Below are 18902 nucleotides of genomic sequence, written 5' to 3' on the forward strand. Positions count from 1 at the left end.
CCCATGACTGAAGCCCCTTCCAGTGTTACTGACAGTGGAAGGCAAAGGTTACTGAGTAACAAATGCAAAGACTTAACAAGATTATTAGAGCAAGGGCTTCACTTAGCCAGTCTGTTTAAACTCAGGATTTCAGAGTGTGTATATTTCTTCCTTTTGTAGATTTTGCGAAAAAGGCCTAAATCACTCTGGGTACATAAATCATCAGGGCAATTCTTTCTAATGTTGTACCTCGTGCACTGGATGCCTTTGGAGTCCTGTGAGATGTCCAGGCAGACTGCTCACCCCACCCGACACTGGTGGCAGCAACAATGCGCAAGAGGTAGATCATATCAGGCTGCAGGTTTTCCAGGAGATAGTTGGTCTTCTCTCCAGTCAGCTCTATCTGTGAAACCGTACTTTCAGCACTGGTGCGATAGGACAATCGATAGCCAGAAACTCGGCCACGACTCAGCTTGTCTGGAAGAGGCTGCCATGAAACTTGGATGTCTGTCGGGCTGCGACTAGTGAGGCTGATTTCAGGGGCACGAAGTGGAACTGGAGAAAAAAGAAAGGATTAATAAGACTGGGGGAGATGTTTCAATTATAAATCTGTGACATCCATGCTTTTCTGGTAAATACATCTACATAAATCTGAATGCACACTGACTCTGCTGAACACTGCAGCTATGTGACAGCAACTGTATAAATGATCTGCTAAATCCTCAGGCTGGTCCTCAAAGTACACAAGCCTAAGTAATGCCATTAAATAACTGCAGTCATGTAGAACAGACAAGTGTCAGCCTTTGACCTGAAGGCCAAACACATACAGACAGTGTATTAACACATGCAGACACACACACACACACACACACACACACACACAAGAAAGTGGTACACACTGTGCAAACAAATTTGATTCTTATGTCAACATGACACCCAGTTCACTGCAGGTAAAACATCTTGTAAACAAACCCCAAAGACTATTAAGAACAGTCAAGAATTAAGAATAGAATTTGTACTTTGTGTTCTACTGTTGGAACCAATGATTTTTTAAAGATCACTGTTAAGACTGGTGTTCCTCACCATCTTCCAGCGTCTGCTGAAACACATGGTCCGACATTCGACTGGCTCCCATGGGCATGTAGGCCACAACATAGAAGGTGTAATTGTGAGCCGGCTCCAGGTCATCAATAATGTAGCGAGTTGTATCATTTCCAATGACAATTTGATATTCTTCATTGTTTAATCCTGCACAGATAACAACATGCAAAAAACAAATTTATAAATGATCATTCACTTTCAATAAATCAAGCAGCACAAACATGTCCCCTCAATGAGAATGATATTTAATATTATTCCTTTAAAATGTAGTTTAAAAGTTGCTTCTAAAACATTTGTTATGGTTTTGCCAGCAAATAAACCTGGTCGTATCTATTGCCTTGTTTAGACTTCATCTTTCTTACACTTAAGATAAGATATGTTATACATTTTGCTTTTCTTTTCATTTTCTGTGTAATGTCAAAGAGAAACATGCTTTTTCAGTCAATGAACAGTTCATTTGTTCCTAATTCTTGCTCTTCTACAGAAAATGTTCTCTTATGGACAATCCTTATTCGAGCCCTAATTAGTTTGTCCTTTTGTTAGGGGCTCCATTCATTCCCAAACCTCCCAGTCTCCAGCATCAGGTGAAGAGTGTACTGCCAGACACTCCGTCAAAGTCAATAGTCACTTTTTGTCTACAGGCATAAGAGCTTGTTAAATTAAGTGAAGGAAATCCTTGACATGCACTGCTTGATCATGAATAACACACAGAAAGTAAACTTATTCAACCCGTTCTTTTTCATTCAGACTTTTTATTTCCAACCAAGTAGAGCAGGTGTTTTATAGGGTTATTTTGTGGACCCCACCTCCCCGATGGAAGTCAATAGTCTATAATGAATTGCAAAACTTGAATGCAGAGTACTATGAACCCCAAAGTTTTCTTTCTGGAAATCTCGTATTGTTTAGATGTGACTCCTGTCAGTAGCAAATGTTCCCAAAGTAGTTGAGAGACATTCAAGCTTCTCTGCTGCCACTGTAGAACCCTTGTGCCTTTGGTATATGGGTTTTATATGCATCTTAGTAACTCAAAGAAAAGAACACTGTTTCCTGAAAGTCCACAGGCTCCAGGTCTATGGGTGCCTTATTCATGCTAGCAAAAATAAAAGAACCACACAGAAATGACCACACATTATACTGTAGAAACAGTTTCCCTTTAAGATCTAGGGGTTTTGTACATATTGCTCACCTTCAGCTTTCATGTAGTGCACAGAATAAGCAATAACTTTATCAGAGTTATAAAGAGGCCTCTCCCAAGTCAGAAGAATGGCAGTGCTTGACACGGTGTCAGCATGGATATTCCTTGGTGCACTTGGTCGATCCTCTGACATCACCACAATAAGTCTTGCCATAGACAGCACTGATCCCAGCTCATTCTCTGCCTGGCACTGATAAATGGCATCATCTTCTGGTATGATCTGGTTGATGACCAGTTTGCTGAAGGAGAAACAACCACAAACACAAAAGTCTTCACCCTGAGCCTCCTTAACTGGTGTGTTTTTCCCCCATGATTACCTTTAACAAGCACTGATGGTTGAATAAGGAACAGAGACAAACTAAAGCCACTAAAACCCATTTGCACATCTCTGAATTATTTAGTTTCCTTTCTACTGTGGGGGACAGTAGTTAAATATTTATTCAAACAGTTTTGAACTAGCCCACAAAGACTGCTAAATGAGTGTCAGATGATTAAAGGAGTTAGCGTTCATGTTAATTGTCTCTGCAAAGACAACGCAATTTTTTTGGATTTACCAGATAATAGAAATAACTTGATAAACATAAAAAAAGTGATTATACCTGTTGTACATCTTGATTCGACCATTTGAGTGAACCTTTTCGCCATTTTTGAGCCATGTGATTTGAGGTGTTGGAACTCCTTCAGCCTGGCACACAAAGCGGGCTGTGCCTGCACGTGGACGGGTCAGACTCTCCGGCCACTCCACCAGAGAGGGGGGAGCTTTGAAAGAACACATTTGTAACATATGTTTACACTTTTGACTAAAGAATCCATACAGCCAAAGAACATTTGCATCTTGAGTATCTTTACCTAACACAGTGATGTTGGCAGAGGCAACCGTGTAGTTGCGAGTACCCGGTGTGGTGGCTCTGCACATATAAACTCCGCCATGTTGGGGTTTGATGTCTGAGATGATGAGGTTGCCGTTTCCTAACACTTTAGTGTTGTAAACGTCAATAGACTTGCTGTCTGCTCGGCTCCAGGAGATGATGGGCCGGGGTTTGCCTGTGGCCATGCACTCAAGAATGGCACTGTGGTGCAGGGACACTGAAATGTTCTGTGGCCCAGCAATGATGCGTGGCCTGTGTGGAAGAAGGGGGTTGGGGGCTGCAGAGAAAATGAAATCAATGCAAATTATTTATTTTTTATAATTATATAGGATTTTTCCAAAAATGTATATATTTTATAATTTGTTTTATTAAGAACATGATAGCATGCAGCACGGTTTACCTTACCAGTCTCCAGCTAACTCCACTTTTAAGATTAGATTAGACTGAACTTTATTAATCCCTCCAAGTTTACAGCAGACAATGGATGAAGCAGAGGTTGGTGAAATACCTGGTGTGACAGTTAAAGTGGCCTCTGTGCTTCTGCGTCGGCTGGCAATGTTAGTGGCAATGCAGCGGTAATTTCCAGCATCACCCCGCTGAACTCCCTGTATCTGAAGAACTCCACTGGGCAGAACGGTGATTCTGGTTTATAAAATAAAAGTAAGTGAGTAAGTAATACAAAATAATTCATAATCAATGTCCAAAAGTTAAGGTAGAAGCATACCGTTCAGTGGCCAAGGGTAATGTGACTCGATTGAGCTCCCAAGTGATGATGGGAGGAGGATGGGCAGTGACTTTACAGGAAAACCTGGCTACTGAGCCTTCAGTCACCACTATGGATGTCGGCTGGATTGCAAAAGAGGAAATACCTGCAGGTAAATCAGAAAAATTAAATTTTTTGATAAACACTTACTAAAGTCAGTTTTTATGTCTCCAGTGTGTTGCAATACACAGTACAAAATAGTACAAAATTCAGAACAGTAAATGTGTCAATAGCTTCAGCTATAGCTTTTATTAGGCTAAACACTCATTACAGGTGAAAGAACATTTATGTGATTGTTATCAGAGTTTTGGGGCTACTAATATTTAGGAAAAACTTCCTTGAGGTGCAAAAAGGTGTCACTTTAAATGGTTTATTATAAACACATTTTGTGAACATCTTTCCAGCCTCCAATCCAGTGCATTTCGAAAACAGAGATGCCTATTACAGAGCTGCAGACCTGCTGAGTGCCACGAGAAGGTGATGACTGGAGTGGAACAGCTACATCCTGCGTGGATAAGGTTTCCTTGAAACTGAGCTGTTGTCAACCACTAGCTGACATTACTGAACAAATCAGGTACTGCATGAACAACATAGTCTTTTATAGATGAAGAAACAGGCAAAGAAGTGGACTGCATTGTTTGATTGCATGATAAGAGTTTTTCCACACTTTCTGTTAATATCTGCCTAGGTTGAAAGTGGTTCACAGTGAGACAGTGGGAGCTGTAGGGCTATAAAGGTCATACACTGATGCCCCATCCCCCTGTGCTGGACTCAAAACCTAGAAAAAGCCTGAGATCAATCACTGGATGAAAGAAATCAATGGAGCTGCTTTTCTGGTAGAGAGAAAACTAAAAGTACACACGCCAGAAAAAGAATAACTGAAAATAATTTCTAATAAAATTAGAAAAATCAACTTCAACAAGGTTTCACAAACTCCAGAAGAATAAAGCAGTAAAACATTGTGTTCAACCAAAAATAATTTCTTCAATGTAATACCTCTACGACAACTGTGTTTTAACCCTGTCTGTGTTAGTTACAGAAACCAACAACAACAAAGTTGAATGCATACAAAGGAAAATCATTTGAGCTGTTTAACTGATCAGAACACATCTGAACAATTGAACATCCTGACACACACACCATTCTGCTGTGGTGGAAATCTTTGCTGTCCTGTCATAGATGCACAGTGGTGTTTATGAGGAAGTGGTGTCATCAGGAGCGGATATGGAAACTAGTGCCCCCTGTTCCCCAGAAATAAAATGTATGTTTTATTTGCATATTATTTAGTCAAAACCAGAAGGTTATTTAACAAAATTAGTAAGGCTTACTTGGAGCACTAACTCACAGCTAACTAACCATCTCCTGTAGGTATGTTTGGGTGGTCTTGTAGAATGTTACAAATGTGATGTTTATATTTAGAACCCTGGTGTCATTATCCATTTACACCAAATTATGCAAATTGCATGCACTAAAAAAAAGAACAGACAGGATAACGCAGCAAGCAAGCAAACAAAACTATGTTTAGCAAAACACACACACACACACACACACACCGAACCGGGGTTAACAGGGAGTGTGTAATAAAAACCATTCCATGCTGGGGTGATGTGACTGCAGGGCATCAGAGAGATGAGCAGCAATGATCCCTTGCCTCCCTTGCTTTGCTTTTCCATTTAGTCAAATAATGCTGGATTGACAAACTGTGGTATAATTATTGATTATTGATTAATTACTAAAAAAGGTGAAAATCCATAACTGCAATGGCCAGATCGCTGCTGGCTGAAATTAGACAGCTGACCTTCTACTCTGTGATGATATTTGCCATTGGACCTTTAATCAGTGTGGAGCAGTGTGTTAGTATACAGTTACTAATTCTGCTTGTAATATTTTAATAACATTCTAATATTGTATATTGTAATAATTAGCTGCTTAAAATGGGAAACAATGTCATAATTTAGTAAAAGACTGTTGCTGAATTTACACATACATTTGGAAAGGCATGGTTTATATTTACAGGTTATCTGGACAGGCTAACACATTATAAACACCTCAACCTTTTCCCCAAAAGCACGAAGGAACTGTTCTGACCATCTGCTCTCCCCCTCCTTGTGTCGCCCTTTACTTCTGACCTCCGCAAATCCTGAACAGAAGCTCAGGAAGAGCTCTGCATGACCACCCAAAAACAGCACTGCTGCCCCGTGAACTTAGAGAGTCTCTCACATTATCTCCCAAATGTTTCTAACAGTGCTAGCGAATAACATTCACTGCTCTGTCGTTGACATCATGAAATCAAAGCTCACAGTGAGAACAGTGTAAGTTATGTTAGCCACTTCAGCTGCAAGCGTCTTCTTTCTTGTTTGGCTTTTAATGTGTATTAACATTGTAGCATCCTTCATCAGTGAGTCACTGAAAGTGACTTTCAATTCATAAAAACACCTAAACCAAAAGTGAGTTCCTCTAGCTTGTAACAGATGGGCATACTGATACCAGCAGCTCGGCAAACTGAAGGTCAGTGGACAGGTCAGGCCCAAACAAAGGTTTCCTTACAAATGCCAAGAATTAGTTGAGCCTCGCTCCTCCAGTTACTATGGTCAGTTCCTGAGCCAGAGAAACAACAAAGATGAGCGACGACACCTAAAACATCTATGTTTTTTTGTTGTGAGCTACCACAACTGAAAACTGGTTTTGGAGCTGATGTTTGGCTGAAAGATTAAATACATTGATGTTTATACAGCAAATAGTCCTATGTTTAACATTGTTCTTTTTATTTAAATAATAGGTGTATGCTTTTGCATGAAAATATATCACATTCAACATAACCTGGCTTTAACATGGTGCATGGCAGTGTGTTCAGCCAAAAGCTGTGTGGATGGAACTATTGTCCCACAACCATCTTTAAATCATCCCATCCCTAAGGTGCTGTTTGCTAAGGTAGGCATTAAAATTGATCCCTCCCTTGATCCTGCAGGCAGCGCATTCAATTTATGGTCATTTGTCAGGTGACCCATGAAAGTCCAGAAGATTATCCCGTACTGATGGAAAATATTTATGTAATACAAGAATTGTTCTACCAAAACTGGTTTAAATGATACTTAAATTATAGTAGGTATTTTTAAAAAATCTAAGATTTAAGATTAATAAACAGCTCAGGGGTAAAGAAGGCTGATAAGCAACAAGGAGGAGAAGAATGCAAAGCTGAAAGAGGCCACAAATCAATCACTAGCTGGTTGTCAGATGGGCTGCTACTCCACACAGGTTGCAGGATAGTGAACTGACCACTGCTCTGGCCAAACAAAGAACTATTCCCATGAGCTGGGTGACCTCTCAAAGTGTTGACCGGGTGTTTGGGGCGGGGGTAGAGTTGGAAGGAGCATTTGTCCCCTCCTCCAGTACCTTATCTCTAATACAAAGTTTTCCAATCATTCAACAGCAACTCACCACTCACCTCACACAGTGGCCTCATTGTCTCTAATCTTCAGATCAAAACAAAAAAGTTAAGTAATCAGTTAGAGTAATAATGTTTTTCAATTTAATGGTAATATAACGGTCAAATAGAACATTTGGTGACGATAATGCAAGAAAGCAGAAATTATAGCAGTGCTAAAAACACTCAGGGCTACTGCCACAACTGATAGCACTAGACACGGGCTACACTGAAGTCCATCTATTGAACAATTTAGAGAAACCTTTGACCTTTTGGCCTGCTGTTCAGGGGAACCATGGTAACCTTTCGTGTCCAGCAGAGGAGAAAAACAAGATTCCTGGCTTTGAGCTGTCTCACTCTAGGGCGTTTAATTCAATCACAGCACACACACCGTGAAAGGTTTACTTTTTACTATTGGTGTTTCTTATTGTACCAAGCTGCTGCAAGTGTGACAGATTCCTTGAGAACCTAAAATAAGGCAGGCCCTGAACTGACCATGTGTCAACACAACCCATATGTTAAATACTTAATTTCCATTTTCACTGCAAAATATATGCAAATATTTTTCAATGATTCTTAAATATTTAAATGATTGAATCAAATGTTTTAATTGAGAGTGTACCAGCAATCTGTTAGTTTTAGTTTCTGTTAGTTCTTTTGGAATTATAATGCCACATACAGTATTAGGAATCTTTTGGAATTATAATGCCACATACAGTAATTCACTGTTCAAACCCTGTCATCAGACAGGAAGTGCATGTCTCTTGGCTGATATGAAACTTGTGTCTTTGGTTTTTGCAAGTGGAATTGACAAGTGTTATCAACATTCAGTCAGCAGAAATGTAGCTGTCAGTGGCAGAATGCTGTGTTTGTGTGGTAGAACATCGGAGCTGGGCTACAGGTAAGTTGCCAACATCATGTACAAACAAACAAACAAAAAAAAAGAAAACATGATAAACAAGCTCTGTAATCATCCTGTCTGTTCACATGCATTGGTAAATGAAGCTAATACATACAAGTACAAAGAGAATATGTATCTGCACTGTATTACCATAAACTTGCTATACTTGTGTTGTTTAACATTAAAATAAAGATGGACATAATGAATATATTCTCAATAGTACAGTACTGCAGAAGCTACTTTATTAAATGAAAGGAGCCCATACTGTTGGCATTTCCTCTCCTGGAGCTATAAACATCCCCGTGATGATACCAATTTACTACATTAAGGAGGATTTACAGGGAGAAATTGAACACACTATTCATAAGTATAGTCTAAGAACAACAAATATTTAGATGTTAGTTCTGACTCTTTTCAACAGTCATTTTTTTCCCTTTTTTCAAGACAAAAAACATCCCTGGGAGACAAATGTGGTACCAACATATACAATTCAACTGCAATTTAAAAGCTTCACAAAAATTGAGGATTTGTATTAGATTAACTGTTGAATGAACAAACACACATCTGACATCTCCAACTAAATCAAGGTACTGTAATTGATAAAAGAGAGACCCTCATTAGTTAGGACTCAAAGCTGTTTTTTTCTCCAAAATGTGTCTTAAGCATCAACCTGTAAACTTTAACTATAACTGCTCGAGGGAACTGGTTTGGCCATAGAAATCACTGACACCAGGACAAGCAACTGCCACCAAGACAACTCTTTTCTTTCCTGACCAAGGAGAAGGTGAGGGTGAGGGGAACAAGGGAAGGGGCTGTGTGGACAAAAACAGCCTGAGTGAAAAGCTTTTCACTCTTTCACCAGGGCAGAAAACAATTGTGTGCGAGGCTTCCTGCTCCTTGTGACCTGGTAAGGCCTGCAATAAACTTTGGTCATTTAGACACTAAGTACTGGTACTGGGAAACAGCATTTCACATTTGTGTGTGTGTGTGTGTGTGTGTGTGTGTGTGTGTGTGTGCACACCTCTTGCAACAACCCCAACTGCTACTTCTGTGTCCTACAACGGACCTTTTCCCAGGTATGTGTAAATTTTATGAGCTTCCAGATAGACCCTCAAGCATGTCCAAGTGTCATTTTAAAACAAACTAGTAAACCTTGGCAGCATTTAACACCTCCTACCTCATGTAAAACCGCTAAATCACTCAGCTTATACAAGAAAGTCAATTTGCTTTCCACTTCCAAAAAGTTATATTGGAGGCAACATCCAGTTATAAATTAAGTTACTAATATGACACATAAAAAATGCAATAATATTCCACATGAAATGTCATCAAGCCAAAGCTATTATATATAGCTATATATTATATTATATATTAACAGATATTTCATAGGGTGACATTTAGAATTAAAGAAGTGTCTTTTGAAAATCAATTAAATTAAAATAAAAATGTGCTGAAACTGAAACAATATTTTTATATAACAACAACAAGTTGTAAAATCCTACTTTGGGACAGATGTGAATGCATTGCCCGTGTTAAAAAAGTTACCATGTATTCTGCAGCAAGATGCATGGCCTGTAGGGTAGGAGGAAGCAGTGAAGGAGAATAAGGAGAAGGAGGAGGGGTTTTTTGGTCCCAAAAGACCAACTCTGCCTGAAGCTTCACTACTCCCCCCCTAAAATTCGAGGCCAACTCGCACAGTGCTGCAGGAAAAAGAATTCCAAAAGAACAATTCCTCAAGCGATCAGGGTGCAATAACTTGAAAGCCCTGGCCTGTGAATGGGGTCATCTGCTCTTTTGCACTGAAGAGACATATCCTGGACAGCTCCTAACCTTTCAAATCCACTGCCCCTTCATTAGCACACCAATGGACATATTCCCCTACCAAACAGTATCCTTTTATGGCTTCACATTTAAAGACTTTGTTTTGCCTCTCGCTACACCACCAAAGCTGCCTCAATTGTAAAATAGCAAAAGAGGAAGATTAATTATGCACACACACACACACACACACATATATATATATATATATAATTGGCAATGATATTAGAAGTAATATGATGCCAAGGAGGAGACACACAAGTAGAGATTTACTTCCATCTCTATTACATCACATTACACCACCTGAGCTGTAAGGTTCCCAGTGTGATTCCAGCATGATACTCACTTGCGATTGTAAGACGGGCTTTCTGGCTCAGAATTGATCCATACTTGTTCTGAGCAAGGCACTGATACGACCCTTCATCTGATTTGTCTGCTCGTCTGCTCTCCACCTCGGAAATAAAAAGGGAGCCGTTGGAGAGAAGATACACCCGTTCATTCTCCATCACCTTAACTCCATTTTTCAGCCATCTGACGTCTATGGGTGCCTCGCCATGCGCCTGGCAGTCCAAAATAACAGCTTCTTTCCGCATGACCGTGACATCATGGGGCTCCTTGATGAAAAATAACTCACTAAAACATAAAACACCTGCAGAAAAAGAGGGTAAAACAAAGGAAGTTATCAGAATGGGGCCTTCTGTCAGGGCACAAAAGCAGGGCACTGTCAGGAGCCCAATAAATATTTTAAAGCATTTACACAGAAGTGGCTTAAAAAGATTTAAAAGGCAAGGGTTAAAGCGGTCTGTGTGCTTTTCTCTCTAGAAGTGGCACTTATTAGAGACTGCTGCTGGAAATTCCTGTGGATACATGTCATCAATGCACAGGGTGATGGTTAAATTCATGAGTGCCACAGATTAGAATGCTCTTGTAAGGTCAACTAATACATTTGACAGGCCTAGAGTTGCTCCAGCAGGTCTACTGTCCCCAACAGTAATTCCTCTACAGCTCCATAAAGACTTTCTGCTTCACGTTAATCCACTTACTTATACCTCATAAAGCCACAGGATGAAATTCAAGACCAAATTAGTCCCTGTGGTTTACACAAAAAACCCTGAACCCTGAAGCTCAGCAAGAATGACCAAAAGTTCATTAAAGCCATCAAACGCCTGGGTCATTAGGCACTGTCTGATTTCTTTGATGTTTTAATGACCAATTACCAGATAAATTAAATGGCAACAAAATGGAGGGGTTGTTTTTTGCTTCCACTTTAACTTAATGATGATGATACAAACACAAACCATTCTATTATACCCATTAACAGCCTGATGTAATGTCTCCAAGTTTAATGACAGTTGTTGATGTGGTCTAAACTCACACTTATTTATCATAAGTAATATGTTTACAAACTATTTTTATTTACTAATGTTTGCTAATGTTATTGGTTGACAATGTTTTTTCAGAAGATAAGAATATAAATAATAAAAGCAGCTTTGAGCAATTTTTAGTCGCTTAGTTATTAACTTGTCGACTGAAAGTTGTGGTTAAAGTCAGTCTATATAAGTCCCACAACTGCTGAATTGTATCCTATCAAAAACCCAAAGAAGATACAATTATACTAAACATATTTAGCATTTAATGTTCAATGGTTCTTTATTTGTAATTGTATTTGCATACAACGAACTTTTTGTTGCAGTCCGAGCCAAAGAGCAACAACAGAGATCATTTAAAACTCAAAAGGACTACAGCTTAATTCATTACTTTTAATATACAAACTCAGTTGAGGGACGTAAAAGTTACTTCAGAAATTTAAAAACAGCCGTTACAACCCATAACAAATGTATTACATACACACGTTTGGGCATGTCTAATCTAATGTCCACGTTTTTTTTTTTTAAATTTTACTACGACCTGAAATATTTAAAACATATATACACGGGGATTTTTATTAGCCATTTCTGTGCATTTGCGCGACAGACAAGCCTAAAAATGCGTCCTGACAGAGACAGCCTCACGAACCCAGGATCCGAGTTGGTTCTAAGTTCAGTCTCTAAAGAAATGCCAGTTACGAGAGAGAGAGAGAGAGAGAGAGAGATAGAGAGTTCTTACCTGAGAGTGGGAGAAAAACCGTGATGAGCAGCAGACGCTGGTGTGATTTCATCTTCACATAAACCATTTACATGAGTTTAAATGTTTTCAATTGTCCGTGCAGCATGCTAGCAGGTACTCTCTCTCATGGTTGTTTCCTTCTGGTGAGCTAGGCTACGACTGACTGACCACTGACCACACAGAGTCACAGAGAGAGAAAGAGAGAGAGAGAGAGAGAACGAGAGAGAGAGAGAGAGAGTTTCCCTCCTCTGGGACGCTAGGATGGTCACTCACTCGATCACTATGGAAAAAACTCCAACAAAGCGCCCTCTGGCGGTACGTTTCACATAGAACAGGAATCAAACCGCTTATTGATTCTGCTTTACATTTATCCTTATGTTGGACTATAAGTTTAAATTAAATGACAGAAAATAGAATAGAATAGAATTTTTTCTTGCTGTTTCGACTATCGTTATTACAACTTAGTATTTACTTTGTGGGGCCAACTTTCAATTGGCCCCACAACTTTCAATACTGCCAAAGCGTAATGGTAATTTAACTATGTTGCTGCATTTATGTATATCTTTACATTAATTTGTCGATTTTTCCTTAGCCATTTGTAGATTGGACGACACAGTGTGAGAGTGGTTAGAGCTTTTGCATTTAAACAAGAATTGTCTTTTTTTATTATGGTTTTTCTAGTTATCAAGTACTTTTCTGTTAAATGTGGGCCTGACAACAAAACCCCAGCTGATCTATAGTGAATGCCTTGTAGGTCTTGTAACACAGGTAATGGAGCACTCTGATACTGTCACCTTACATGCAGTACCAAGAACCTTTCGCTTTTTCTTATCAATACAACTGAAGCTGTATTGATGAGGGCAGAGCCCTCAATATCAGGGACTAACTGCACAACAGCCGTCTCTACAGACCCTGTGAGAAGAAAAAGATGTAAATGTAAATGAGTTTGTCTCTTGTTTTTAAAGAGAGGGCTCTGCAATTACAAGGAAGCATTGATAGGAATAAGACAGCTGCCGTGTCAATGTCGATATTGATCTGATGTCCATCACCCACTGTGGAGAAAGCTCAACCCCCACACCTTTATTCAGCAGCCTGACCAGAACCCAGCTGTGATCAAATATGTGAAAAGCTTCTAAGGGCACTGAGAAATCTTCACGAGTGTTGATAAAATCAGAATAATTATGATGTTTTTCTTGGGTTACCTTTGTGTCTTTAACTATAGGTTAAAGATGAGATAAGTGACATTAGCATTTATTCACTCTTCAAGTTGTGTAAGGAATAAAACAGTTATGAGTCATCTCACAAACCCATCGATGAAATACAGTATATACAGTACACTGCATATATTATTAGGTGGTGTAAACCAGTGTTCCACAAACACAAACCAAGTCAATAGACATTATTCGTAAACTCCTGGTAAAACATGATGCGAGATGACCCAGTTTTTGGGAAACATGGAAACATTTACTAGCCTATTTTGTTGGTGCATTCAATTTACAGTAACTGTACTACATAATGTAAAGAGTGACCACAGGCTCAGATTAGACTCCATCCCATCTCCCTTCTGCAATACTAGAAACTAAGAGCCTGACCTCATTTATGCCCAGCAAACCTCTCCCCGTGAGAAACTAAGAGCCTGGCCTCATTTATGCCCAGCAAACCTCTCCCCAGGGTGTTTAATTAATCAAGAATTCAGTATTGGCAGCTGCCAATATGGGACAGTTGGTGGGTGGGGGTGATGGTCAGCGGGCATGTGAACTCAGGTCAAGCTTTAAGGCCAGATCAATGTAGTAAAAGTCATTATCAGGTTATGAATGTTGGTAAGGCTGTGCGTAAAGGGGAGCCAACTTTTCAAAGGAGCCCTGCCATTGGCCGATGCCCGCCCCTTCCTGTTTCCACATATGCCCACCCCCTATGACCCCACCAGTGTCCAAAAGGCCGGTTTGAATTGTGTGTGACCTTTCCCCTGACCTGCATGGACAGAAGGGGGATCTAGAGTCACACAACGGGGGAAGCTTTAGAAATGAGGACTGTGGCCATTCATCTGAAATGTACACAGAGCTCTAACTGCAAAGATAGTGATAGGTCTTTTCCACATGTGGCCATGTTAAAAGCCTGGAGAATTTTTTTAGTAAGTATAGGATTTACTCTAGGTTAGAGGGCACAAAAGAGCCTGGCCATGTAACTACAACCACCATCACCTGCAACATTAATTCTACATCAACTGCACATGTCAGTGAGTGATTAGAGATTCAGGACTGCTTAATACGTCCTACTAACACTTAATATGTACTATGGTTTTTGTCTGATGATATCTGATAGTTGACATGCCAATTGCATGTCAGTTCTACTGTTGGTGTTGAGGATTTAGCTACAGCAGTGGTAATGTGTTGGAGTATTTCTTACCTCATATATTAAATACAACAATCATTAACGAACTGGTTGCAGTTTACCTTGTGGGAAGTCCTACCAGTAACATTATTTAGCACCTCCTGCTGGATGACTTCAATACTACTTAGATCTACATCGGCTCCACGTTACACACAAAAGGGAGTTTGATCTAATATAATGAGTGTTTATTACTAATTTATCACGTTAAAGCTCACACATACACAATTTTTGTATTTAGTTTTGAGTGATATCATGTTGAATAAAATAAATATATGAGAAAGTAAACAGTAAAGACAATAAAATATTTTAAAAACAGCTTTATTATATTCATATTCCAATGGGTGTGATAGTTCATTTTACAGCTTCACATTTAATTGCTGAAAATATATTGTTGTTGTTACTTTTGTTGCACCAATATCCATTAGTATTAAATTCTTTAACACCAAATTTCATATCAAGTGTTGATCTGTTCAGCATTCATCTGTATACAGAACCACAGACATAACAGTACTTCATCGATCAGATTCAACAAGGTAATACAAATGAAGGCCTCAGATTTTCAAATTCATAAAAGACATACAGGAGATAATGTGCTTATTTTCAGCAATGCTCACATGTAAACATAGATATATGTGCACTTGAAGCAAATGATCACAACTTTAAAGAGTGGTTAAAGCAGTCTGCGGGTGACACGGGCCAAGATTCGATTGTAGAAGTAAGACTCTTGGATTGGAACAAAGTGCTTCAAAGTATAAAAACCTTAAGTATAAAACTGTGCTGTCAGTGACAACAGCCCAAGTTTGTGTTTTTCTTTAAACCACCCGTAAACAAGGCAGGCAGTGAAAACACACTTTACCATTCAGAAAAATTGTTTTCCTTACAAAATGATTATGCATTTTGTACACAAACTTTACACATAACAGTTGCACTCTTAAAAACAGAGCACTGGGCTGCCAGGATTAGAAAAAGAGAAAGATTTCTATAAGCAACTGCCCAGGAAAGGTAATGTGAAAAAATATATACATGAGTTTACTGCTCAAGTTTAAAGCTTATGATAGCTACATGTCATGAATGAAAACTGGTGCAGCGACAACCTCCTCTTTAAGTTTTGAGTACAATATATTCATGTAAAATCCAGACACTGAGAAATGCATCTTTAATTGTTAGTTCAATCATTGCATTTATGCACAGAGTTTCAACACCCCATGTTGTCACCCCTCATCTGTGGATTTCACAGATACAAACATTCTCCAGTTTAGACTTTCACTCTGGTCCTGGTTTTGGTGCAACACTTTTTTTTAACCCTCATCTACTTCAATACAGTGCTGTCAATCACATTTGTACAGAATCTGCACAGTTTATGAAACACAGACTTGTGAGGTGCAATGTTAAGAAATAACTGTATCAGTGTTTGTCATATAGTGGAATGAAACATATTCTATATTTAATGATAAATAAGAAATTAAACGAAAGGGGAAAAACATCTTGACACCTGTTTTATTTGGGCAAATTACCAGTTGATACTATGATTTTTTTTTGTTCAAAATCTGTGACACTTTTCAATTTAGTGAGCAGTGACTTTGGAGAGATATGTACAGGAGACTGAAACTGGTTCTTGTCACGCACATGCCCTTTTTCATCTTGACATCAACCTCCAGTGTTCAGGTAAATGTTTTTTTAGTGAAGCAGGAAGGTTTCATCGAATCTCAAAGGCCACTTAATTGAGAAACTATTATTTAAATGTCTGTGAGGCAATTTAGCCCAAATAGAACTAATGTTTACAGAGTAAGATTTTCTAATCTTTTTCACATTATATTTTTATTTTAAGAATCCTCTACAATACATGATTATATAGCAGAATAAAAAGTAACTACCCTTAAAGAAACATACATTAAAAAAAAAAATCTAATTTGTAAACATTACAACACACAAGTGAGTCTGTCCTTTCTCTTCATGTATCTGGACAGAGGATCAAACAGACAGCTGTGTGACTGACTTTCTTCACACAGTGGACAAATTAAAACCTGAGTCTGATGCTCATCTCACTTATGTCAGTAACAACACCACATGATGATGCTTGGTGGGTAATGTCAGTCCCGCATGTTAACACCAATCATATCAGTCCACCCCATCAAAGCCTTGTGCATTTTCAATGGCAATGAGAAGTTTCTCCCTCAGTTCCTCAAAAGACTCATAAGGAGGAAGGTCCAGCCGGTTAAAGCTGGAAGAAATTAAAAAAGTTAATGAGGACATTTGTTTCTGTCTTTGCACATTTCTTCTTCGGAAGTTATATACAAAGATCGAAAACAACCATAGATTGTCAAAATGTTGAGCAGATGCATAAAAGATTTCAGAGAAACAATATTTCATTAGACCGGCCTCAGACAGACAGATTGCTTGTTGTCTCACTTGATGTTTAGTATTATTTTTTAGGGAGACCTTTTCTCTAGTATTCATTATTAAAGTGTTTCTATCAGTGCAAGGGAAAAACTGTACCATTCATCAAAAGAAATCTGACTTCTTTGTTCTTTATCCTCTACCTCTAGTAAATGGGAATTACTGTTAATGTAGTTTCAAAGTGTTGGCACCAATGTCAAAGCATTTCATGGACTAACTATTTATATTTAATATATATTTAACTATCATGAACTTAAACATCAATAGTCTGAAGCAAAGCTGTGAGTTGCTATGCAAAAATGTTGAAAACAGTGAGGTTCTTACCATGTGTGGGCCCGAGGAAGTTTATCACGTGTTCCCCACTGCTCAATAGTGAACAGCTGTGGTCCATTAGACCCTGGAACATTTAATCCAAACATAAGAATGCACACAAACAACAACATTTCAAATGGAATTCAATTACAAGGGGAAAAACACAAGCCCCAGGCCAAATGAAAACTGTTTTTACTGTAAAGAGACAAAAGTGTGAAGAGACAGAGGTTCCTTTTGTTACCTTAGTATTTACACAAGTAGTTGCATGTATTAAACAGAAGGAAAAAATACTTGTTTCTATGTGTCCTGTGAGTTAAAGTATGATACATAAGTTTACCATAGAGTTCGGCAAAGCCATTCATTGGGACCCTGGATGTTCCTGTCACAAACTGTAAAAGCCGAATTCGCTTTTCTGCATCCATCAGCAGCACAGTCTACAAAATACAGAAGAAACAAACAAGTCATCAAGTTACTTCAGTTAAACAGTTCCAATTAACATTTCAATCAGTCCATCTTTTGATTGAAAGACTGTGTCTTACTTTCCAAAACCACTGGATGACCACATGATTGGAGGAGTAACCGTTCTTGTACTTGGTGTTCTCTTTCCAGTCATTCACATCCACATCCCCCAGACCACACATGAGCAACTTTAATGGAAAAGAGTGGAGTGATTTGAGTGATTATTTATTTTTCTCAACAACAATATTTATAGTTATCAATAGTTAACAATATTTAACAAAATAAAAAAATAACCTCACCTCCAGCTCGTTCTCATCGAAGATTTTGATCAGATCTTGTGGAATTAGCTCAAAGAATCCCTAAAAAAAGACATGTGCAGTTATTATTTCAGTTAACATTCAAATGTTTGACAATTGTAAAGATTTTTATCATAATGGAAAATTGTTACCTCTCTGAATGCAGTCATCTGCTTTTGAATCCTGTTCACAAACCTCCACTGCATCACCAGACTGGGATTTTAAACCTTAGGTTAGATTCATAGAATTCAACAGTCAAACAGTTTAAAAGAAATCTTTGGTTACTTACTGAATATATTCCTTCTTGTTTTCATTAGTGATGATGATGTCAGCGCCATCTGGCTTCAGCTCATGTTGGTGTGTCTGAACAGGAATAAGGGAGTATTTTATTAATTAACATAGTAAATTACATCACAGAGTTAATAAAGTGGAGATGTGAAGCAAACCTGTCCAAACAAGTCTTCATCAATGGTAAACCTCAAATCTAGGTCTGTTGGGTCATTTTCCAAAATCCACTTCAAGGAGTTGAAATATTCACTGTCCTGGGAAAAGAAACACAGGTAAATACATTTGCATTTGTAAAACAGCAGTCCACAAAAAAGGATTCTCCAAAACGTATTACTGTCACATAAAGTAAGTTTACAACAACATTGTTAGAATTTGAATCACACTATAAACTATATACTTACAACAGACTCCATATCTTGCAGTGTGATCTGCTTCTGCAACATCATCTTGTAGAACGGCCGAATGAAGAAGGCTTTTTACACATAAATAGATTTTAAATCTTTAACTTCATTATTTTGTCTCTTAACATTTAAATACCCAATCAGTTTTGTAGCAATATGCATCATTACCCACCATCCAGCAATTTTCCATGATACACAGCCA

The 18902-nt window shown here is 38.5% G+C and overlaps 2 protein-coding genes across 3 annotated transcripts in view; both read right to left on the reverse strand.

Moving 5' to 3' along the window:
• The window catches only part of prtga (protogenin homolog a (Gallus gallus)), a 21922-nt gene extending 9505 nt beyond the window's left edge, over window positions 1-12417 (reverse strand). For both annotated transcript variants that reach the window (XM_008336951.3, XM_025053531.1), the window contains exons 1-9: window positions 12157-12417; window positions 10397-10699; window positions 3869-4013; window positions 3653-3786; window positions 3125-3421; window positions 2875-3034; window positions 2267-2514; window positions 1063-1227; window positions 229-534 (exon numbers count right to left, since the gene is read on the reverse strand). In XM_008336951.3, the coding sequence (XP_008335173.1) occupies window positions 229-534; window positions 1063-1227; window positions 2267-2514; window positions 2875-3034; window positions 3125-3421; window positions 3653-3786; window positions 3869-4013; window positions 10397-10699; window positions 12157-12223 (1825 nt within the window). In that variant the 5' untranslated portion in view covers window positions 12224-12417. The remainder of the gene's footprint in view (window positions 1-228; window positions 535-1062; window positions 1228-2266; window positions 2515-2874; window positions 3035-3124; window positions 3422-3652; window positions 3787-3868; window positions 4014-10396; window positions 10700-12156) is intronic.
• Window positions 12418-14849: 2432 nt separating this feature from the next.
• Window positions 14850-18902, reverse strand: part of nedd4a (NEDD4 E3 ubiquitin protein ligase a) — a 20070-nt gene continuing 16017 nt past the window's right edge. Inside the window, 10 exon segments of the mRNA XM_025053521.1 lie at window positions 14850-16768; window positions 17269-17341; window positions 17594-17690; window positions 17796-17903; window positions 18015-18074; window positions 18164-18224; window positions 18301-18374; window positions 18458-18553; window positions 18701-18771; window positions 18873-18902. The exon segment at window positions 18873-18902 is cut by the window's right edge and continues 7 nt beyond it. Coding sequence (XP_024909289.1) covers window positions 16666-16768; window positions 17269-17341; window positions 17594-17690; window positions 17796-17903; window positions 18015-18074; window positions 18164-18224; window positions 18301-18374; window positions 18458-18553; window positions 18701-18771; window positions 18873-18902 — 773 coding nt within the window. The 3' untranslated portion in view covers window positions 14850-16665.

This window comes from Cynoglossus semilaevis, unplaced genomic scaffold (genome assembly GCF_000523025.1).
Source record: "Cynoglossus semilaevis isolate Cse_v1.0 unplaced genomic scaffold, Cse_v1.0 scaffold1033, whole genome shotgun sequence".
NCBI lineage: Eukaryota > Metazoa > Chordata > Actinopteri > Pleuronectiformes > Cynoglossidae > Cynoglossus > Cynoglossus semilaevis.